This window comes from Trypanosoma brucei, chromosome 11 (genome assembly GCF_000210295.1).
Source record: "Trypanosoma brucei gambiense DAL972 chromosome 11, complete sequence".
NCBI classification, from domain to species: domain Eukaryota; phylum Euglenozoa; class Kinetoplastea; order Trypanosomatida; family Trypanosomatidae; genus Trypanosoma; species Trypanosoma brucei.
In genome coordinates, this window is record NC_026744.1 from 757,943 (window position 1) to 780,617 (window position 22,675).

Below are 22,675 nucleotides of genomic sequence, written 5' to 3' on the forward strand. Positions count from 1 at the left end.
AAATGCATGTGGGAAGTCACCGATAGGAAGATGCTTATACCGAGAAATAAATAAAAAACGAACAAATAAATAAAAAAAAACAAAAGAAAAGAAAAGAAAACCCAAACGACATGGGGAAAAGCGGTAATCAAGTTGCAGGTGGTGCGGCATGAAGAGAAAAATAAGTGCGAATGAAAAAGAAACACAACCATAACCGCATTAAAGGAAAAGGTAAATATAACACAAAAACGAAAGAGGACCAAAAAAGAAGGAAAAGTTTCCTTTTTTTTCTTTTTGTACGAAGAGACCAGAAGGAGAAAGGGAGTGCACATCAATATATATAAATATATGTGATCGCGGGACTCCGTAGCGAAACCAAACGCGTGAAGAATTGATGGAAAAGGGGGAAAATACAAAACTAGGATGAAAGAGAGTAAAAACGTCAAGCAACGAAAATAACCGAGGCCTTCTCACAAAAAAGAAGAAACCTGAAACAGAAAAAAAGAAACAATGGAGGAAAAGGAGTTTAATGGAGGAAAGAAAAAGGAGGAAGAAGCGCGAATCATACGACCCCACAAATAAAAAAAAACAGAAAAAAACACCCGTATGGGACAAAGCGATGACAGAAACAAGAATAAAAGTGACAAACATACATCACGTCACCGTGTACACTGCTGATTGTATATGAAAGGAGGCATCACCCCTAAAAGCTACGCGAGGGGCGCCAATGGCATCGTTATAACATTATCTGCATCAAATCCAACACCTGTCAGCTTCTTCACCTGGTCTACAGTTGTATCTTCCGCAATTTCTTTCAGCACCAAACGACCGTCAACGACATCAAATACAGCATATTCGGTAATGATGCGGCACACGCAGTGTTTTCCCGTAACGGGAAGACGGCAGCGTTCGACAATCTTGGGATCCCCATTCTTGTTGCAGTGTGTTGTCGTCACAACAACACGCGTGCCACATGAAACAAGATCCATAGCACCGCCAGGACCCTTGACGAGTTTACCAGGAATCATGAAGTTAGCGAGATCACCGTTGGCAGCCACCTCTAATGCGCCAAGCATCGTAAGGTCCATGTGACCACCGCGTATCATTGCAAAGGATGTGGCGCTGTCGAAGAGGGCGGAGCCCGCGAGATGTGAAATGGTTTGCTTACCAGCATTGATCCAGTCGGCATCCACTTTATCCTCTGTTGGAAAAGGTCCCATGCCAATGAGTCCATTTTCCGATTGCAGCACAACGTTAACGCCAGCAGGAATGTAATTGGATGACTCCGTTGGGATGCCGATACCGAGATTGACGTACATTCCGTTGGCAAATTCGAGGGCGGCACGGCGGGCGATACGCTGACGCACCTCCTCGCCACGTGTGGATGCTTTGGTTGGTTTGTTGCCCGCTCCGTCATGTCTTGTCACAGTGCGGTGTTCAATCAACGTCTGGTACCGTTCTGGAACCACAACACGATCAACATATACACCCGGAAGGTGAACCTCATCGGGATCAATATCGCCGTTCTCTACGAGGTTTTCCACCTCCGCGATGACAGTTTGGCCACACTGTCCCACGGGAACATTGAAGTTGCGTGCCGTACCGCGAAAGACAAGGTTGCCGCAGCGGTCCCCCTTCCACGCTTTGACGATAGAAAAGTCTGTCTTAATTGCATTTTCCAAGCAGTAGAGACGGCCGCCAAAGAAGCGAGTCTCGCGTGGGGTGGATTCCTTCAAGACACCTCCATTTTTATCGTACTTTGTAATCTGCCCTCCAGTTTGCAGTACTGTACCAACGGCGGTTGGGGTGTAAAATGCGGGGATGCCTGCACCACCTGCACGCATGCGCTCAGCAAGACTTCCTTGGGGGCAGAATTCCAGCTCCACATCACCTTCCAGGTATTGCCTCGCGAAGATTTTGTTGTTTCCAACGTAACTTACGATCATCTTGTTGATTTGTTTGTTTTCGAAGAGAACCCCTATACCGTATCCGTCAACACCGGCACCGTCACTATAAATAATGAGGTCTCGCACGCCCATCTTTTTGATCTCTTGCATTATGGCATGCGGCATTCCGCCTGTTCCAAACCCACCAACGGCAAGTGTCGCACCATTTTTTATATCCTGCACCGCACTTGACAGCGACATCACCTTATCAAGCCCGATTCTGAAAAAATTTGTTCGGCGGAGCATTTTCTTGATAATATTACTTTCTTGTTTGTCTGCTTTCCTTTTCTTACTCTGTCTTCGCTTCTTTTGTTTTTTTTCCTTGCTTTTTTATATGATGAAAGAAGTTCAACACCAAGAATGAGAAGGAGAGGGGGAAAATTATGCTTGCTAATACCAAGAAAGACATTCCGCTCGACCAATGCACGAGTCGTTGAAAACACTTTTAACCCAGTAGAATAATAAGAAAAAAACGAAAGATAACTCACTTAATTTTCTTACATTGGACTCCACGTATATTAACGAATATGTGGAAAGTGTTATTAATGACACAAGCTGTCAGAAAGTTAAACCGCCACATTCCTATTTTCCTTCGTTGGGTATACGCGTGAGCTTCGCTTCCCAAAACGCTTCGATAAAAAAAAGAAGAAAAAAAAAGTAGCCCAACAGCAATTAAACACCTCGACATGATAGTTGAGGTAAGATGTGTCACAAATCCCAGTTCCCTTCATTATCCATATTCCGCAACATGAAGTGGTCTAAGCGTTAATGTCACCTTATATAAACTTGCATACACGCATATGAGTATGAAATAAGGTGAAACCGCCAACCGCTCAGAAGGGGGGGGGGGGAAAACTATATATCATGCGTTAAGGGGGTGCGAGTGAGTGAGTGAGTAAAAAAAAAAACAAATGTGATCTAGTGTCTAAGAGATATCGGTAACATAAAGTTTCGTGCCGCCAGAACCGGCATCTAACGCAAGTAAAGCCATTTCTTTCGTCATATGTAACTTACGTATCTCATATTTCGGCCCGCTTGGATTTTCTTCCGTCGGTTCTTATTTGTTCTTTCTATTGTTGAACCAAACTTTACAGCCCTGCATTGTTCATTTAGGTGGAAATCGCCGCGACTGTCCTGGCGCTCTCGGTCGCAGCATGGCGACCCCTTGTGCGCAATATTCGCCGACGTTCCGTCATGCAAGTTTCAGAGTATAGGCGGTAGTGAACAAGCGAAAAAAAAAAAAACAGTGCTGTTAGTGTGAACAGAAAACAAATAAAAATGAAAAGTAATAAAGCGACACGCTGAATAAGTCGCACACAAACATGCATTTACGCATACCATCTACTATACGTGCATATTTGTGTGGTCATGTTGTGAAGGGTGAAAATATATCTAGCCCAGAAGTACGTAGCTCCAGAGTCACTTGGAGGTGCGTGTGTGTGTGTGTGTGTGTGTGTGTGTGTTGTATGTGTGTGTGTGTATGTAGAATAAGGAATAATTACTGTTGAATTATTGCAACACGGCATAGTGGGGTGCCAAACGAATCACGCTCGTGCAACACCAACCGCCTTTGTGGTGGCTCCGGCTGCCAATGGGGGCTCGCAACTGCCTGCTCGGGTTGTGGAGAAGTCATCAATGAGGGCAGCACCGCTGATGTTGTTGTGATTGTCTTTCCAGGTGTTGCATGGGGTTGCACCGCTGGGCTGGTGTCATTACGAACACAGCGGTGAGTCTCATTGCGTGTGCAGAATGTTTCCCGCTCCACCGTTCCACATGGGGTTGAACCGTGGGCAGAAGGTGATGATGTGAGTCCACATGATGCGAGTGAACTCTGAGTGGAGTCCCACATATCCGTTAGTTTGTTCACAACAGCAGTCTCAAAACGGCCGATGGCTTGCATGATAGAATGGGTGTTAGCTGCCGCTTGCTCCATATTATTCTCCAAGAGACGGCAAAAATTGTTCATAACCCGAGCAAGTTCCTCAAGAAGTGCAGTCGCAACTAATGATTCGGACCCCACTTCCGCGCGACGTGATGCAAGAGGCAACCGAAGTTTTTCACGTTGCTCGTTTGAGCGCGGTGCCCACCCATTCTCAGCCACCCCGTCTATCGGCAAGGCAACGACTCCACAAGGTTCATCACTATTTAAGCAGGTCTTGCTGCTTGAGTCCACCACTGTATCCACTGAGCCGGCTACTCCAGAACAATTGTCGTCTCTGTGCCAGTCGTCTGGCCGCAGTCTCTCCACCTGTGCCTCAATCTTCAAAGCAACTGAACGCATGGACTGAATAAACGGCTCGTTCAACGTGATGCCTCTGTGTACGCGCTGTCTGATATCACTCGCAGTTGTGCGAATGAAATCGCATATACCCTGCCGTGCATCCTCCAGAGAGTCAGCAGCACGGTTCAGCGATGACAAACTAGTAACCCTTGCTTCTGCTCTCACTACATCATCCTTGAGAGCTGCCACCTCTAGTTGTGACAGTCGTAATTCCTGAAGAGTCCGCACGTGCTCTTGGCTCAGGCTCAGTAACTTTTTGCGTAATCCCTCTAAGTTTTCTGTGGGGTCTTGAATTTGCCTCACACGATACTTCAACATCGCAGATACTTCTCTATCACAACTCTCCACACGACGCTCGGCATTGCGGAGAGCAAGAAGTACAGTGGCATGCCTCGCCTCTATTTCCTCAACGCACACGCATAGCACATCCTTCAGAGCCCGTTTTGTTAATTCATGTTTTCTAGCTTTCTCACGACGTCTCAACTCCAGGGCATCAGCCACTCTCATCTGCAACGCAGAAGCCGTTAAGAGAGTGGCGTTCGACAAGTTAACGAAAGGTGCAGCCGCTCCACCGCTCATCTTTTGTTCGTCGCTACTAATTGATTCCGTCTCCCCGCTGGCTCCGCTGCAATTAATTCCACGAATGCAGCCTTCCCCATCGGCGTTGCTGATTGTACCTCCAGTTGTGGCTGCACCGACGGATCTTAAGGCTTCGTGAAGCCCATTTAATAGGTCTTCTTTTGTTATTAGTGGTGAGTCATCTTTAGTGCTAGTGGTGGATGTTTCCTCTCTGTCAGTGCGCAGTAGTTCAAGCAACCGCTCGAAGTACAAGTGGTACAACACATGGCCTTCCTCCGCTACAATTAAGCGCTGTCGCAAGACTTCCTCACGTTGCACAGAATTAGCAAGCCGACAGCGTTCCACACGTAAAAGTTCCCGAAGTTCATCCGCCTCTTCCACAGCAAAGCGGCCAAATATGGAGGAGGATACGCCCCTCTGAATTGGGGGAACGCCACCGTGCGTATGATACGGCAACGTCTCAATTCCTCTAACGCCTACATCATTACATCCATCCGCCGCTGCCGTCGTCTCAACGTTGCATGTCATTTCTGCGAAACCTGCAACAACTGTAGAGGAGCAACTGATGACTGCTTCAGCAGCAGGACAAAAACTAGAAGACACACACAAGTATAAATGAAAGAAACTGAGTACTGTTAAACGGAACGACGTTGCCGGTAACTCCAGAATGATTTCTTCCACTCTGTCCTCTAAAGACTCCAGAACAGTCTTTGTTGTTTTGTTTTGTTTTGTTTTGTTTTGTTTTGTTCACGCTTCGTTTGATGCAGTACACGCGTGAGGTGTTCTCACCACAACTTTGTTTGTCTATTTATTCCCGTGTCGTCCTTTTCACTTTGCCTTCCCACGTCGCAAAACTGTTAATACTGTTGCTGTGAGTTGCCAGAGGCACTACAATGGACGACCAGCGCCCACTGAATTTGAAGGTCAAAGCCCGGTGCTGTCAGGCAACCCCTCAAACAATAATAATAATTATTAGCAATTCACAAGAGGAGACGCAGGAAAATTTTAAGAGAGGCAACGAAAACACAAACAAAAAACAAAAGAACACAGGAGTGCGAAAGAACTTAAAGAAACGCACAGGAGTTTTTACAGCACAAACTTTATTAGGTACACAGATTTCTCTCCTTTTTTCCAGTGCTCGACTGTACTCTCTCAGCCCTCTGGCACGCGCCAATCAGCATGAAGTCGAAAGAATAGGTGAAGTATCAACAAAATAAAAAGAAGGGTGAAAGAAAAAAAAAATAATAATAATAATAGGGTCAAAGGTGGTGGTCGAACAGTTGGAATGTGATGTGAAGGAAATATGTAAATCAAAGAAGGAATTAAAAGGCCGGTTGCGACCCGCCACTTAATTTCCCCAACTTTCATCCACCTCCTCTCGGACATTGTCATTCGCTGTAGAAGCGGCATACACGCGAATGCTCTTTTATTAAGTGGATCTCTATAAAAGACTAATGCCGCAGCATTTCGTCTCTAACAAACAGTCACCTCATAATCAATGCATGAGCCATCACAAAAGGGGAAGGTCAGGGGGGAAGAGAAGGAAAGAAGGAAGTGGACATTATCTCACGTCACACACAAAAAGCAAAAAAAAAAAAGTGTCAATATTGTTCCGATCATTGCGTCGTTACAAACCACTTTCGTCACATTCCACTCTCCTATTCATTCGCTTCTCTTCCCCACCACAATTTCATTTGTGTATTCATTCGTTTCGTTTTAATAATGTTACTTCATCACCTTCAATGTGAAATTTACTGTCTCTCTGTTCCAACAGTGTTTACCTCCACATTATACGATGAACAAAAAAAACTAAAAGTTATGTGTTGTGATCTACTCGTTACCCATTTGAATATGAGCAAACAAACAAATACATGTAAATGTATAAAAGTGTGTGCGTGAATCTATGTTTTTCAGCGCCCACCAGCGAGGGAGTGAAGGTGCAACATCTCCGCTAAGTGTGCAGTAGATTCTCGCCCCTCCACAACAACTGCGTCCCGTCTAACGAAATCCCGGAGCGGGGGTACAAGAAATTCTTCTGTGTCAGTTACGCAGTCATTCCAACGAACAACGGGAATAAGTGGCGTAAGTCCAGCCGTGATGGGACCCTCGTGAGCGAACACCACAATAAAGGAATGTTCTGCTTGTTGTTGTTGCTGCTGATGTTGCTGTTGTTGTTGTTCTTGCTCTGGAGCAGCAATAAACCGAGGAATGTAACATGACAGGAGTACAGGCCGCACATCACGTGTGTACTTCCCAAGCCCGCGCTCAACGGTCAAGGTGTAGAGCAGTCTCTCAACTAATACACCGAGACGAAATGGACAACCGAAAGTCTCCAATGCGGTCGATGTGTTCGTCGGGTCGGCAGGTTGTGTATAATGAATCCCTTTGGTGCTTTGCATCATTCCGGGTTGCATTAGTGCACTTGTAGCCGTTGCCACCGACTCATGTAGAGCCTGAGCCTCTTTTACAGCTGCTCCAAATGCTGGAGAATTGGGGTCAGCGTCTATTATGTCGTGGGCGCGCCAGAATTGTTCACGGCGAAACTCCCTCAACGTTTCCTTCATGGTAGTTTCATCCTTCGACGTGGTGTATATGGTGCTTGGTGGCGCGGCCGATAGCAATGCTGTGAACAGTGTGCAGATATCAAACGTAGATACTTCAACACTGTAACCTGTTGTGCGCGCCACGCATTGAATTTGTATCGGGTTTTTAATAAAACTACCCCGCGTGCGCAGCAGTTGCTTGAGTTCGTTACGTACTAGTTGGCATGAGTCTTTTTTCACATCGTCTGGAAGCTCCCGCCATGGTTGTTGGGCAACCTTGGCTGACACACCGCAGCGAGCCAACAGCTGGCGGAGGGTTCCCAAACCCTCTTCCACGCGATGCAGGGAAAGTAGACTAGCAACAACGGGATGGAGCCACATGGCGTTCCACAATGAAAGGTGTCGCAGTAAGAAAAGTTGATCTTCTTCTAAACTAGAGAGCTGCATAGTGTTGCTAGATGAGACCTGTTTGTGGTACCGGTTGACTGTATCATTGGTTAGGTCGTCAAGAAGCCCGTGACGGATGCCTTTGCGCAGCTTCACTTCATTGTGGATTCGACGCATGTCTGTAATATACGTGCCATAATCCACCAGACGACGCTTAAATAAGTCACATACACCCAATGCAGCATGCCACAACACAGGTTCCTTAACACGATTCAACAGTATCGCCAAATCGTACATCTCTAGCGCACAGCTCTTCCCAGCACACTCCGCAGCATAATACAGTCGTTCCAAATGTGCGGGAACATCTTCTCTCAACCAGTCGAGCCGCTCCTGACTTTGCGAGGGAGTCATCTCATCATCATCACCATACTCGTCGTCATTCTCATCATCGTCGTCGTCGTCGCTACTGCTTGCCTCATCGCTAACTTCATCTTCCTCAACATCCCCTTCAGCATGCTGACGGACTCTTCTACGGTGCATTTGGCGTCTACGGCGGCGTCGGCGACGTGCCTTCTCTTGCTCACGCTGAGTACGAAAGAAATCATCTACTTCCTCGTGAATTTTTTCTTGTCCCCATATCACCAATCGATCGCTGTCGCATGCACGTAAATTTTCCAATAGAAACGGCCGATATGAATCAAGAACCAAAACAATGTGCCGCTGCAAGTCGAAGAAAGAGAATAACGCCACTGAAGCACCAAGTCCAATGAGAAGAAATAATTCATCTACGGGTGCTGCATCGCCAACCTGCAGCTCTGCATCCTGAGCGAGGCTCGTGCGCTGAATAATATCCCGAGCCTCGGCATACTCGGCGATAGGATGGAGGTTGAAGGGAATGAAGCACGCCTTTAGCAGGGACGTGAGGGTGAGGGAGGCGGCAGCCGCATCAGCGTGATACGCGACGAAGAGATGGATAGGTTTACGGGTGATGTGGTAAAAACGATTGATACGATCCCACGGTGAAAGTGTATCAGCCATCAACCGCACGTGAGTCTGGGTACGGTAAATAAGTACAGTCTAATTAACTATATATAAATATATATACCTTGAGGGTGGGGAGAAAGGGTGTATGTCACACCTTACTTCTACCCTCTTTTGAAATTGTGTATATATTTTTTGCTTCTATGCTCTCTAATAATAAGGTATACACGACTTTCAGCTCCACCTTACTTATACCTATTGTCAATGGACACTGTGAAACACTCGATAACAGCAAAAGTGAATAAAATAGTCCGAGAAGACACAGTAACAAGGAATGATGGCAGAAAAAAAAAAGTTTTAGTAATCACTTATACTCCGCGTCCGCATACGCTAAATTGTGGTTGCTAAGAATGTTGGTGAAGAAGAAAGGGACTTCTCCATCCTTACACGTAAAGTCACCTTAGCACGTAATCACGAGGTCAACAAAAGCTAACCGCACCTCTTCCTCTCATGCAAATGTGACTGCCTCGATTAGACACGCTAACCACCCCTCACTTCAACGGCAGTAGAGGTACCCCTGGCATATTGTTTCCTGTACGAGCATAGGTGTCACCTTTAAAACAACTTCGTCAAGTTTGGCCCGACCCGAATCAAGAATCCCCCTCATAACGGGGTCGTCAAAAATGGAAGTATTGATTTCATGGGAGTCAATTCCCCTCCTTTGTTGCTCCTTCAGAACCGCGACCACAATCTCGTGTCGTCGAAGATGCCACCGACGCATCACCTGAAACATCGTAGCAGGTACAGTGTTCTTTAATAAGTAATCCCCATCTATACGTGCCATACGAAAGGCTTCCTGCATAGAGGGATCTTCCATAACCAATGAATCACATGCAAGAGATCCGGATGAAAGAACGCATTGTGCCGCTTCCATCCTCCTTATCCACAAAATGACCTCTTCCGTGTCCCAGTGTAATGGGTCCTCACGTGGCAGCTCGGAATCGCCGTGTGGTTCGCCCAACTGGCAGAATACGACCTGTGCGAGTGGCTCGGGAGGATGCAATGTCCCGCGACGTTGGGGAACGTGCCCTTCATTTACAGTGTTGGCCGGAACGCCTCCCATTTGCTGCTGCTGCTGTTGATCAGAGGAGTATATGTTAACCCTGGTGTCGTGTTCTTGTTCGCATCCACTCCTACGCATGAACTGCGGAAGTGGCACATTGTCTGCATCTTCATCAGCATCATCATTGTCCTCAGCCTCTTCCCCGTCTGCCACTATTTCCGGATCTTCACTTTGGAGACCACGGGCGTTGTCGCAGTCATCTACCTCACTCAAACCTAGCTCCTTGGCTACATATTCATCGTAGCTGGAATAATTTCTCTCAAGCACCTTCCTTCGCTCCCGCAGCTCCCGCATATGAAGTTCCTCCGCGCCGAGGGGATGTTGTGACGCCATTCCACAATCCTCAGAGCCGGAAGAGGCAGATGATCCGCTTTCATTCATTTTCTTTACGGACAGGCGACCAATCGTCGTAAAGCGAGACCACTCGGGGCCAAAATGAGCCATCCGCACTTCCTCACTGGCTGCAGCGTTAGCGAACGCATCCACATTTATATTACTCCACGCTCCATAGAAACCATCAACAGGATCATCAGATGCTGATTTCTCACCAAAGGGATCATCAGGTGATAAAGAACGGTGCTTCACAGCGCGTTGACTATGGCAAAGTGCGCAATCACGTGAAGCAACGCTTTGGATATTATAAACGCCATTGCCCCTGTTGAGAGCCGTAAAATTGCGGTCACAACGGAACAGTCGCAAAGCCGCCCACATTCCCCTCATTGGTACCAGCTGGGTTTTTTTTTTTTAGAAACCCCTTCTCTCTACTCACTGGCCCGGTGTTAGCCCTATACTCTTAATCGCCTTCACAAACACATGCACGCGTCTCCTCTCAACGGTATATGGAGGTATTTTGTGTGGTGAGAAAAGGCTGTGCGTTGCAGACGAATTGCAAATAGTTTGAGTGGTTTGACAGCACACACACACACACATTAAGAAGGAGAGGGGGGAAAAAAAAGAGAATAAAAGAAATAAGCAAGAAGGATACGTTAAAGAGAAACGAAAAAAAAAAAAATGACACCCAATTCTTTACATCTATTTCCCACTAGAGTTTAGATGATGCTCAGTCTAATTCATCCACATCCCCTTGTATACAAAATAAAAACAAAGAAAGGCGTACAGTTGTCGCTCATTGGCACTACGTTGACATAATCCTTGTGACCCTACTCACAGACATTTGCACAAACTTCACTCCGCTGCCCCCCCCCTCTCCCTGCTACACGAATGAAGGAGAGAAAAAGAAATAAGGAGCTGCGGACCGACGGAAGCGGTCAATGGGAGATTAAAAAAAAAAATTAACGTAGCACACCAGAAACCGTCACTCGAACTTATTAACACCTGCATAAATACAAGTAACAACAACAAGGAGTTCTTTCGTATCCCGAAACAACTTGGAAGACGACCACATAGAGCATACCCATTTCCCTACCCTCTGGAGAAAAGGAACAGAAGATATCAGTAAAAAATTAAAATATGTAAACATACACAGCTAGGTAGAAATGTTACGGGTTAAAACATTGAGCGGTCGCACGTACCTTTACCCCTTCCCCCCCCCAATCAAAGCACGTGTACTCACGGATACCAAAACAGCAGTCTTTTTTTTTTAAATTTCGTAGTATTGTTGTTTCAGAGCATTTCATAGATTATTCGGCGTCTGGTCTCTTTTGTTCAGTCCTCAGCCGTGAGGAGATACGCGTACCCATGATTACCGATATTACGACCATTGCAACCGTTACAGCGGTGCTTCAAAAGAAAACTACAACAACAACCACAATATAGATGAAAAAAAAAGCTTGAGAATTGGCAGACAAGCGAGAGTGAAGAATAATAAGGCGTAGAAGAAAGTGCATGAGCAAAACAAAAAAAAAACGCAAACACCCAATGCCAGTTCGCATTTGGGCAGAGCAGCACAAACACGCCCCTACTCGACTCCACCTTTGACTCTGCCTTCGCTGTAAAAAAAAAGGTGGTGAAAAAAGAAAAGGCACAAGTGCTTAAATAGCAGTCCATCGTCACGCTGGTTTAGTTAATAACTGAATAGGCGCAGCATATTTTCAGCACTCTTGCTAATTGCATACACGTGTGATTGCTACGCATCTGGACCCAGCTTCGCGCAGCCCCTTCCCACAAAATATAGCACGACCTATTACATTGCAACGTCATGTGTGCTACATATTAGGTATTCGCATGCGTATGTGCATGTTTACGCATAAGTCGATGTGAAACTTACACTTGCGCGTACTGCCAGTTAAAGTTACAACTTAGTGGTCCTTCCCCCCGGCGTTCCATTTTCCTGTGATGCGTACCCATTAGGGTGAGTGCGCTGAAACTTCCAGGATGTTTCCATGATGGCCTCGAGAGTGTCGTATTTTGGTTTCCAGCCCAGCACCTCCCGTGCCTTATCGCTGGCAGCCACAAGATACGCCGGGTCCCCCTCCCGACGGCCACACTCACGCACCGGAATCGGGTGCCCAGTAGTCTTGCGCGCCACTTCTATAACCTCACGCACGGAGTACCCCCGCGAAGTGCCAAGGTTAAACACAGAGAAGTACTTGGACTTGTCATTCGGTCCCAGTTTCTCCACGTAATCAAGAGCTAATATGTGAGCCGACGCAAGATCACACACGTGAACATAGTCCCGTACACACGTGCCGTCGGGTGTAGGATAGTCTGTACCAAATATGGGCATTCTCTTGTCAGTTGACGCATCCTCGTGAATTGTTAATCTTTGATCCGGTGCGATGTCGCTCATTACCCTACCCAAGATTATAGGGATTAGATGCGTGGAGCCTTGGTAATGCTCACCGATATCTCCATCCTCGTGCGCTCCACAGGCATTGAAGTAACGGAGGCAAATGCCTTTAATCCCGTATGCTTCCGCGCAATCCCTTATCATCCTCTCCGCAATAAGTTTTGACTCGCCATATGGACTTTCTGGGCTCTTTTTGGCGTTAATATCGATGGGTTCTGCGTTTGTGGACACGGAGCCCATTGTTGGGTTGCCAAAAATGGCGGCACTACTGGAGAAGATGATTTTGTCGCACTTGTGTAACAACATCGCTTGAAGCAACCTTAGAATACCAACCACATTGTTGTCATAATACTTTAGTGGATCTCTCACACTCTCACCAACGGCAAGGAAAGCACACATGTGGACAACAGCATCGATAGGACCATGGCGAGTGAAAACGCCGTTAAGGAAGTCTTCGTTACGCACGTCTCCCACCTCCAGTGCGGCGTATCGATCCGCCCACGGCGGCTTCGGTCCATCACTTTGTTGCAACTTTCGCGCTACATTTTCCCTGGTTTCCACATGGTCGCTTTTCCCATGCGTCCCCACAAGCGAGTCAACGATGACAACACTGTGGTTCGTGTCGCGCAAAAGAGCCCGCACGAAGTGGCTTCCAATGTAACCTGCGCCTCCACAAACCAAAACGCGCATGGTAAAGAGGTTCTTTCCCCGTTACTAAATCCTTCTTCCTATATATACTTCTTTATGAAGAAAGGGAGTGTAGGTGCCAAACAAGTCAGTTGAACTAGTTGTTTCAATCCCTTCGCGACCACTGCGGTGGATTTACTAACTTTCGACTTCTCCGAAAATAGGGCTTTATGTATATATATGTATATATTCCCTTCGTCTACTGCTATATCAAAGTCGAGGTATTAATAATGCTGGCAAAGTGAGCATTATAAACAGCAGGAAAACAGTAACCGGAAGTCCACTTCAACAGACATGTACATGTGCGTATGCATACTAATTCAAAAAATAAGGGACTAAGAAACAGTTCCAAACGGAACAAAGAAAAATTCTGTGAGAAAAGTGTCAACGAATCATGCCACGTACCACCAAATTGAATTGGCTCGCATGTATGCACTTGTCCGCGGTCACGCACATTCACATAGTTCCACCACTACAGAATGCAGCAGGAAAAAGGGTACTCGGCCTCATATGGCTTCTCGAGGAAGTTGGAAAAAACACGTGGAAGTACATGCATACGCACAAAAAACTCTCGGTTTCACTTTTTCCCACCTACGGAAGGTATGACAAAGTAGTAACTGTTTGGGTGGCGTGCAACAGCCACTTCCCTCGCCGGCAAGGGCCCTGCAAACGCGCCAGAAGCACGAGGGTCAGCAGCATTACCACCCATGCCATCGATGTTTAGTTGTATCAGCGAACTGGGATCACTGTGACGACGCAACACCGCGTTTTTTATATCTCTGTTTATCACACTACTATTTTTCACTCGGGTGAATACCGCATGGACACTGCTGTGCGCATTCACTAGGGTAGCTTCCGTGCAGAGAACGGGTATATGACCAACAAAACGGTCAGCAAGAATCTCCGCAACACCGCTGAAGTACGTCATACCATTCCCCGTTGACTTGCCAAAGTATGCTACTGCTGATGGGGTAATATCACTCTCATCTGTTGATCCCGAGGTAGTACGAACTCTAATCATAGTATCATTGGCAAATATATGATATTTCGTACTGCAGAAACGTAGAAGCACGGCAGAGTTTGCTACATCACCCGACGAATGCGTGTGCCATACATCGCCAAGGACGGTTGTTGGTGGCGTCCTCACAAAATTACCATCGTTTGTGACAGCGTACACCGCGTTGTGCTCCTCTTCTGCGAAAGTATCAGAACATAGGAGGATCCTGAGTTGTTTCCACGGCCACTCAGAATGCGATGGTCCCCAATCAGAACGTGCTGCAGTAACACAGGGCGCAAACTCAGCAATAAATGGTTGTACATCACTGTCAGCGTCAACAACATGGATAATAGGGTTCACTTTCCGTTGAAGTGCTGAGGTGTTATCCGTCAAAAACTTGAACAACGTCATTACTGTCGAAGCGGTGGTGGTTTGGGGAAGTTTCACTCCCCTTTCCTTCAAATGCGGTAACACACGCTGCTCGTAGTCCTCTCGCGCCCTCTGCCACAGTTCACACATCTCACGATGGCCGCTCTTCCAGCCATTCATTTGATGTTTCCTACAGCAGTACATTTCCACGCGGCATCTACCACAACGTAACAGTTTGTCACGGCGCCGTTGGCACCATGAACAAACCTCATTGTGTGTTGGTGGGGGCACAGGAGACACATCTCGTAGTAGCGTGTAGTTGCCATCCTTGCACGATATGATGTTCCTCGAGAGGAACTGAAAGGCCGCTGCGGCAGCAGCCCAATCGTGCTCGTTACGTGGTGAAGATTCCAAAACCTCCACATGTGGGGAGGCAATTGGCGTGTCTTTCACCACAGACCCTGTTGGCGTCCGATAAACAACTTTTGGGAAAGAGTAGCTACTGCAGGATCCTTTGCATAGCGGCTCACATGGAAACGTCTCAACTGCTTGCTCCTGCATCGACAAAAAAAATAAGAAACGGTCAATATCGTCGAAGGCAATACCTTCAAGTGGCGTTAGTTGGGCGAAAACTTCACCATCTTCATGCATCATGTCGTCGTAAACGGTATCAAAAGATTTTTCATCACACAGCCGGTCTTGAAGGTAAAGCACTTCACCTCCATCTTGCATTAGGTGAAGCTCCGCTCCTATTGGTTGCGGGGCAAGTGGGCCGGGGTCTAAATTTTCCTCAGATACCTCTTGTTTGTCCACAAAAGGCTTCTGAATGAGAAGGACGTGCCAACGGCCATCTCCTGTCACCGCAGAGGAAGTGTCAGATGATGAAATGGTTGGGAGGGTAAAGGAGGTTACGTGACCCACTCGCTTCTTCAAATTTTCTATCGCCATGCGACGTTCTACCTCTAGAGCAGGGAATGATCCGTCCGCACCGGTCCCGTCACTCGTCATTGCACCTGCTGCTGACACGATGGAGTCACTATTATCAGGTTCACGAAACGATGTTGTATACAGTAAAGGGTGTACTTGCTGAAATGACCTTAGTACCGCGTCGTTTCCCACCTGTGATGGTGCCGATACGTCTACCGCAGCAGGTTCATGTTGCACAGCCCATGCAACGACCTCACCTGCCATCCCAGGTAATCTTCTACCTGAAATGACCTCTGTTATGTGATGTCGCAAAACTGTAAAGGACTGCAGGGCAAGCGGTGCTAACACATGTTCGAGGCGTGTCTTGAACAGAGAAAACGCACGGTCGGAAAAGAGTCCCAGTTTCTCATGAGTATCACCAACAGTCACACACCTCAAGTCAAACGACGCGGGATGAAGCGATGCAGGAACGAAACGAAAGATATCCGCAACCAGTTCCGCACCCTTCGTTTCCCACAGCACCTCCTGGCAACTGTTTTTCATGTTGTAGAGTAACAAACGCCAGTGAGAGCTCTCGGTAGAGTCAATGAAAATATCCAACTCTTCTTCATTATCTGAAGAGGTTCCGAACAGCAGTTGGAAAACTGGTGCATACAACACATTTCGCCTCTTGTCCCTGCACCACTGCCGAGGCAATACACTCAGAAGAAACCACCGTCGGTAGCGCTCATTCAACACCTTTCCAAGTGCCTCGGCTTCAGTGCACGCTCTTCCGTCCCGCAGGAACTTCTCCACAACAGCCATTCGGTATCAGATCCAAGTTTCCTCGTTCCTTCAGAAGGCAAAAAGAAATAAAAAGAACGTTAAGGTATTTGCTATCAGCTTCTCGCATGTGGTGTCACACCTATGCGAAGCGCTGCCAGTAAACAACAAAAAAGAAAAAAGCGAAGTGGTGGAGACGAAATTGAGAACACTATATCAATTTGCGCGGTGCACCGCCGCTCCACCTGCCGAACCCAAAACAAAACGACATTCGTGGATAATCATGTAATTATGATGGGGGTCACAAGAAAAAATTTAGAGGTCGAATCATTAAAAAAGAACTAAAAAAAGGTAAAGTTTTGTATGTAAATAAAAAAGGAACAGTGGTATCATTAGAGCTAAAAAGACAGGGATGATATTGCCAAAACAATTTACCTCCAAGATGTTACCATTGGGAGACTAATAATGATGTGTACAAACAATACACTCCTCTTTATGCTGCTTCACAGCACAAGAGCTATTCTACGAAACTAAGTACAGTACAGCAAAATTAAAATTATACTTGGAAAAAAAGAACACCATACAGGTACTAACTATTCAAAAGGGAAAACCGATAACAGAACACAAATGTAGTTACCACCATAAAGAGAAAAAGGAATTGAGTAAAACACGAAGTCACATTACAGTACATCGAGGGCACATACCATACAGTCTGAACCTCCTGTTCGTTGCTTTACCTGGTTCCAAAAGTGGTGCTTCTGTGTCTCCAGGATCCGCTGAAGGAGATGATTCGTGCATCCTCCGTCGCTCAGTTTTCAAAGAGTTCAGAGCCTCATCTCTTTCTTTGAGTGCCCAAATATTCTGTCGACGAATTTCTTCCAATGACTCTACAGTCTCCTTCAAAGACGTTGAGAGTGTCACATTCTCATCTTCTGCAGCTTTCAATGCGACAACCAATTTCTCCTTCTCACACACGGATGCCGTAATAATTTTCTTATCATCTTCTGCCACCTTCCTCAGTTCTTCCCTCTCATCTTCTGCAGCTTTCAGTGCGGCAACCAATTTCTCCTTCTCCACTCGGATGCCGTAATAATTTTCTTATCATCTTCTGCCGCCTTCCTCAGTTCTTCCCTTTCATCTTCTGCAGCTTTCAGTGCGGCAACCAATTTCTCCTTCTCACACTCGGATGCCGTAATAATTTTCTTATCATCTTCTGCCACCTTCCTCAGTTCTTCCCTCTCATCTTCTGCAGCTTTCAGTGCGGCAACCAATTTCTCCTTCTCACACACGGATGCCGTAATAATTTTCTTATCATCTTCTGCCACCTTCCTCAGTTCTTCCCTCTCATCTTCTGCAGCTTTCAGTGCGGCAACCAATTTCTCCTTCTCACACTCGGATGCCGTAATAATTTTCTTATCATCTTCTGCCACCTTCCTCAGTTCTTCCCTCTCATCTTCTGCAGCTTTCAGTGCGGCAACCAATTTCTCCTTCTCACACTCGGATGCCGTAATAATTTTCTTATCATCTTCTGCCACCTTCCTCAGTTCTTCCCTCTCATCTTCTGCAGCTTTCAGTGCGGCAACCAATTTCTCCTTCTCACACTCGGATGCCGTAATAATTTTCTTATCATCTTCTGCCACCTTCCTCAGTTCTTCTCTCTCATCTTCTGCAGCTTTCAGTGCGGCAACCAATTTCTCCTTCTCACACTCGGATGCCGTAATAATTTTCTTATCATCTTCTGCCACCTTCCTCAGTTCTTCTCTCTCATCTTCTGCAGCTTTCAGTGCGGCAACCAATTTCTCCTTCTCACACTCGGATGCCGTAATAATTTTCTTATCATCTTCTGCCACCTTCCTCAGTTCTTCTCTCTCATCTTCTGCAGCTTTCAGTGCGGCAACCAATTTCTCCTTCTCACACTCGGATGCCGTAATAATTTTCTTATCATCTTCTGCCACCTTCCTCAGTTCTTCCCTCTCATCTTCTGCAGCTTTCAGTGCGGCAACCAATTTCTCCTTCTCACACTCGGATGCCGTAATAATTTTCTTATCATCTTCTGCCACCTTCCTCAGTTCTTCCCTCTCATCTTCTGCAGCTTTCAGTGCGGCAACCAATTTCTCCTTCTCACACTCGGATGCCGTAATAATTTTCTTATCATCTTCTGCCACCTTCCTCAGTTCTCCTCTCTCATCTTCTGCAGCTTTCAGTGCGGCAACCAATTTCTCCTTCTCACACTCGGATGCCGTAATAATTTTCTTATCATCTTCTGCCACCTTCCTCAGTTCTTCTCTCTCATCTTCTGCAGCTTTCAGTGCGGCAACCAATTTCTCCTTCTCACACTCGGATGCCGTAATAATTTTCTTATCATCTTCTGCCACCTTCCTCAGTTCTTCCCTCTCATCTTCTGCAGCTTTCAGTGCGGCAACCAATTTCTCCTTCTCACACTCGGATGCCGTAATAATTTTCTTATCATCTTCTGCCACCTTCCTCAGTTCTTCTCTCTCATCTTCTGCAGCTTTCAGTGCGGCAACCAATTTCTCCTTCTCACACTCGGATGCCGTAATAATTTTCTTATCATCTTCTGCCACCTTCCTCAGTTCTTCCCTCTCATCTTCTGCAGCTTTCAGTGCGGCAACCAATTTCTCCTTCTCACACTCGGATGCCGTAATAATTTTCTTATCATCTTCTGCCACCTTCCTCAGTTCTTCTCTCTCATCTTCTGCAGCTTTCAGTGCGGCAAGTAGACTTTCTTTTTCGTCTGTGAATTCGTTAACCAGTCGAGCAAGTTGTTCTTCGGCCACTTTTCCTGTGACCGGGTTATAATCAGCACTACGGGGTTCATTCTCGCCAGCACTAGCGATATTTTTTTTGTAAACCGAATGATCCCCGGTTTCTTGCGTCAGGTTGCCTTCTCCTTCCTTACCAGTTCCCTTCTGCAGCGCATTCAGGGTCTCCAGTGTGCTGGCAAGCTCATCCCTTGTTTTTTGCAAATCACACTGCAGTTGTCCTTGGTCAAAGTTTGATTTGCGTAAAAGCTCGTCATAAGCACCCTCCAGCTCTTTGATACGTTCATCACGCATCTCCAACTCAAGGCGAAGTTCGGCGACCAAGCGACTGCCCCCGCGGGCACTGGTTACAGTACTACAATCCGTGGAGTCGTTTGTAGTATGTGAACCGTCCCGGCTGCTATAGAAAGAAGTAACCTCCGTAGCGGGGCGTGAGGCACTGGGCGACCTTTCATCAAAGGGAAACATATTGGCTTGTACAACTTAACGGTAATATCAACTATAAACATATAGCGATGATGTCCGCCCACGCGGACAGAGACAGGCGGTTAAATACCGGAGTGAAGAAGTAGACGATGCAATCTTCCAGGTGTAATTGCTGCTGCACTGACTAAAAATAGAAACAGGGTCAACGCCGTTTTTTTTTGGGGGGGAAGACGGAAAATTGTGAGTGAAAATGCAGACTTGATCCAGAAATAAAACAACTTGTAAAAGGTCAGGGGAACTCCAAACCCACCTAAACATGCGCACGCACGTATAGAAGAAAGGAACAAGACGCACCTCACTTACTTAGGTTCCGCACAAACAAATTGCTCATCCGCCGGTTCTCCTTTGCCTCCGCTGTTAAGGGGTCAGGGATATCCAGTAATGAAAGTATATGTGCCATGTTCGTGTTAAGTTCCCTCTCAAGTGCAGAAACCATGGCCGTTGTACGGTAAACTCGCGACTGCGTTCCGCTAATACTTGTCGCTCTGGAGCCGCCCCGACCATCACCAGAAGCGGACGAAAATTGGCTGAACACATGCGGTGCAGCGGTTGAAGCGCCGCTTACACATGACTCACTCCGCTCTCTCTTGACAGCCGCTACTGCATTGGGGCGAAGTGAACCTTTTGATCCCTTCTCTCCGGGAACATCACCACACACTGCACATGTCGTTTCCTTCGTCAGCATGTTCTTCGCCAGATCCAGGCAAGAGGCACAAGCGTAGAAGCGGCAACACTCCAGCATCACTTCATCAAAGCTCTCCAGCTCACATAGCACACAAATCCCTTTCTTTGGTGTGGGCAATGCCAATCCTTCTACTGACGTGCGGTTGAGTAACCAAGGGAGCACCGGAAAGGCCTTGCCGGACACTGCGGTAACGCGCTTCAATGTGTGTGGATCCCGCACTTCCACGCGCTTGCCTGTGCCAACGGGGCCGCTGGAACTCACAGTACCAGTCACAGTTGTTGCTTCATGTTCGTGCAACATCCCCTCTACGTGCTGAAGCCGTTCTTCGCGGGCTTTTTTTTCGTCTTGTGCTGCCTCCACTACGCCATCCAAGTAGTGACGCCGAGACACGTTAACGATAACCCTATCGTAAGAATGCAGTACATCATTCGATTGTAACGGCACGTAAACGTCTGCAACAGTGCTGGGTGTCTGCCCCTCCTGACTATCATTCCCTGCTGAAATAACACGTTGAATCTCTAGTTTGTACTTGGTGAGATTTATCTGATGCTGCTTTACGATATCTTGAGTAAGAGTGGTTACAGTCACCACATCACCACTGAACCCGAAACTGTGATACCTCCCCGAAGCAGCCGGATGCGAGCCGAGCAGTCGGTACTGAACGACCCCCTCCGTTTCCATGGGGAGGCAACCTTGACGTGCAGAGAGTGGCCAACCCCTTTCGTGCTCAGCGTATGGAAAGAAAAGGGGGAAAAAAAAAAGAAAACACATGATGAGCCGGGAGAAGCAACACACACAGCATCTGTTTGAGAGGGAAAGCAAAAAAGTTCCCTCCCACGTATATTTTATTGTTGGACACAGTACGCGGGAGAACGGAGTTTCCTTAGACGAACATACACACGAGCCTCAGCCCACTTTTTTCTCTGTTGCTTCTCTGGCGCCTCTCTACGCAGATATCTAAGCAAAACATTCTGCAAACAAAAAATACATATATATATATATATAGCGAGGTGATAGAAAGATCGTCCCAATGGTACAAAAACAACCAAACACATTGTACATTCAATATGGTGATCCTGCTCCTAAAAGAAATGAGGAGGGGGCAAAAGGTATTTGGTTTTGCTTTGATCACACGAAAGGACTTGCTGGAGGCAGCTTTATCCACACACACAACCGCACAGACTTTCCTCTTGTGTTCTCTGTCCCAAATCTCACCTACTCATCAGTCACCATAAAAAGTTGCTATAACTCTATTCTTTGATAGTGTTGCGGCTCGTCGGTTTTCTTTCCGACCCGCCACATATACCGTACATCCGTCCTCCACGTAGTAACGCTCGGCCTCTTCGCTCTTCTGCTGTTTCTCTCGCAACTTCTCTATCTCCGTATCCAAATCGCCCGTGTAACCAAGTACTGCCAGCGGAGAAACGCCGTCAAATTGATTCTTCGGCTTTTTCACAGGCAGGCTTGCTCGCGTTGAAGCAATTTTGTTACCAAACTTTTGGATATCCACTCGTGGAAGATTTCGTTTGGACTCAGGGTTAAACCAGTCAATAGAACTGAGGAAGTGACTACGATCAATGCCCTCGTAGTCCCCCTGCTCAGGTGGCTGAAAGTCGGTTTTCATCACTGACTTGGGAATGAAATCCGTTTGCAACCCCGTAAATAATTCAGTAAAGGTATTCTTGTCGCGATGCGAGGCATCATGCATGATCCAGAGACGGGCTAGTTTCTTTCCGAGAACAGAAAACATGAAGCCGTAATGTCTAATCATTGAGTCTGCTTCGCAGATACAGTACTGAAGTGAATATAGTGCACTCATCTCGGGGAGCCCCCGCTCAGGGTCCTGTTGCGAGATCTCTTTGCAGATGCGGCGAAAGTTTTCACGCTGATACTGTGTTGCAAGTTTGTTGTACCAATACTCAATCCGTTCGCTGGAGTCGGTCACGAATATGGGGTGGTACTCCTCGCGCATTAAGTGCCACGTAAGCGACGGGCGTTCCGCCACGACAGCGACCTTACGGCGCCGAGAAAACATGACCTGCCACTAGTTTTCTTATACCTGTAACTCTCCAGAGTGGGCTTTTACTCAGCTATCCAAATTCTTTTTTACCTTTTCGGCGCTTCTTTTTAGTCCTTATACCACCTGCCTTTCTCTGAGTTCGAGCGCTTAGTTTGTAATGCACTTCTTCGCACGCTTGTTATAACTTGTGTTTGTTTATCCACAACGTGCGACACCCCCCCCCCAAAAAAAAAAACAGAATAAAAACAGTGCGGACAACAGAACAGCAGCAGGAACATGGCAGGGAAAAAGTGGTGTGGTAAATTTCAAATAAACCTAGCATAGTCATTTCCTAAAAAGGAAGTTAAGGATCAACTTTGTCACGAAAAGCTGTCGGAGAGGGTCAGAGAAA

General features: G+C 46.8%; 11 protein-coding genes across 11 annotated transcripts; 1 reads left to right on the plus strand and 10 right to left on the minus strand.

Moving 5' to 3' along the window:
* Positions 1-198: 198 nt before the first annotated feature.
* Positions 199-630, minus strand: TbgDal_XI2970 (hypothetical protein, unlikely; the record flags this gene model as incomplete). The annotated part of the gene is made up of 1 exon (XM_011781142.1): positions 199-630. One exon carries the CDS (start codon positions 628-630, stop codon positions 199-201), a length of 432 nt encoding a protein of 143 aa, XP_011779444.1.
* A 59-nt stretch (positions 631-689) lies between these two features.
* TbgDal_XI2980 (succinyl-coA:3-ketoacid-coenzyme A transferase,mitochondrial precursor, putative) lies at positions 690-2,171 on the minus strand (the record flags this gene model as incomplete). Its single annotated transcript, XM_011781143.1, has 1 exon — positions 690-2,171. One exon carries the CDS (start codon positions 2,169-2,171, stop codon positions 690-692), a length of 1,482 nt encoding a protein of 493 aa, XP_011779445.1.
* Positions 2,172-3,423: 1,252 nt separating this feature from the next.
* On the minus strand, positions 3,424-5,313 carry TbgDal_XI2990 (hypothetical protein, conserved; the record flags this gene model as incomplete). The annotated part of the gene is made up of 1 exon (XM_011781144.1): positions 3,424-5,313. One exon carries the CDS (start codon positions 5,311-5,313, stop codon positions 3,424-3,426), a length of 1,890 nt encoding a protein of 629 aa, XP_011779446.1.
* A 365-nt stretch (positions 5,314-5,678) lies between these two features.
* Positions 5,679-6,002, plus strand: TbgDal_XI3000 (hypothetical protein, unlikely; the record flags this gene model as incomplete). Its single annotated transcript, XM_011781145.1, has 1 exon — positions 5,679-6,002. The coding sequence occupies one exon, from the start codon at positions 5,679-5,681 to the stop codon at positions 6,000-6,002; it is 324 nt and encodes a 107-aa protein (XP_011779447.1).
* A 693-nt stretch (positions 6,003-6,695) lies between these two features.
* On the minus strand, positions 6,696-8,753 carry TbgDal_XI3010 (cell division cycle 45 (CDC45), putative; the record flags this gene model as incomplete). The annotated part of the gene is made up of 1 exon (XM_011781146.1): positions 6,696-8,753. The coding sequence occupies one exon, from the start codon at positions 8,751-8,753 to the stop codon at positions 6,696-6,698; it is 2,058 nt and encodes a 685-aa protein (XP_011779448.1).
* A 499-nt stretch (positions 8,754-9,252) lies between these two features.
* On the minus strand, positions 9,253-10,539 carry TbgDal_XI3020 (hypothetical protein, conserved; the record flags this gene model as incomplete). Its single annotated transcript, XM_011781147.1, has 1 exon — positions 9,253-10,539. The coding sequence occupies one exon, from the start codon at positions 10,537-10,539 to the stop codon at positions 9,253-9,255; it is 1,287 nt and encodes a 428-aa protein (XP_011779449.1).
* A 1,531-nt stretch (positions 10,540-12,070) lies between these two features.
* Positions 12,071-13,258, minus strand: TbgDal_XI3030 (UDP-galactose 4-epimerase, putative; the record flags this gene model as incomplete). The annotated part of the gene is made up of 1 exon (XM_011781148.1): positions 12,071-13,258. The coding sequence occupies one exon, from the start codon at positions 13,256-13,258 to the stop codon at positions 12,071-12,073; it is 1,188 nt and encodes a 395-aa protein (XP_011779450.1).
* Positions 13,259-13,832: 574 nt separating this feature from the next.
* On the minus strand, positions 13,833-16,352 carry TbgDal_XI3040 (hypothetical protein, conserved; the record flags this gene model as incomplete). The annotated part of the gene is made up of 1 exon (XM_011781149.1): positions 13,833-16,352. One exon carries the CDS (start codon positions 16,350-16,352, stop codon positions 13,833-13,835), a length of 2,520 nt encoding a protein of 839 aa, XP_011779451.1.
* Positions 16,353-17,356: 1,004 nt separating this feature from the next.
* Positions 17,357-19,561, minus strand: TbgDal_XI3050 (hypothetical protein, conserved; the record flags this gene model as incomplete). The annotated part of the gene is made up of 1 exon (XM_011781150.1): positions 17,357-19,561. One exon carries the CDS (start codon positions 19,559-19,561, stop codon positions 17,357-17,359), a length of 2,205 nt encoding a protein of 734 aa, XP_011779452.1.
* Positions 19,562-19,874: 313 nt separating this feature from the next.
* TbgDal_XI3060 (hypothetical protein, conserved) lies at positions 19,875-21,035 on the minus strand (the record flags this gene model as incomplete). Its single annotated transcript, XM_011781151.1, has 1 exon — positions 19,875-21,035. One exon carries the CDS (start codon positions 21,033-21,035, stop codon positions 19,875-19,877), a length of 1,161 nt encoding a protein of 386 aa, XP_011779453.1.
* A 451-nt stretch (positions 21,036-21,486) lies between these two features.
* On the minus strand, positions 21,487-22,299 carry TbgDal_XI3070 (hypothetical protein, conserved; the record flags this gene model as incomplete). Its single annotated transcript, XM_011781152.1, has 1 exon — positions 21,487-22,299. One exon carries the CDS (start codon positions 22,297-22,299, stop codon positions 21,487-21,489), a length of 813 nt encoding a protein of 270 aa, XP_011779454.1.
* Between the last annotated feature and the right edge of the window lie 376 nt (positions 22,300-22,675).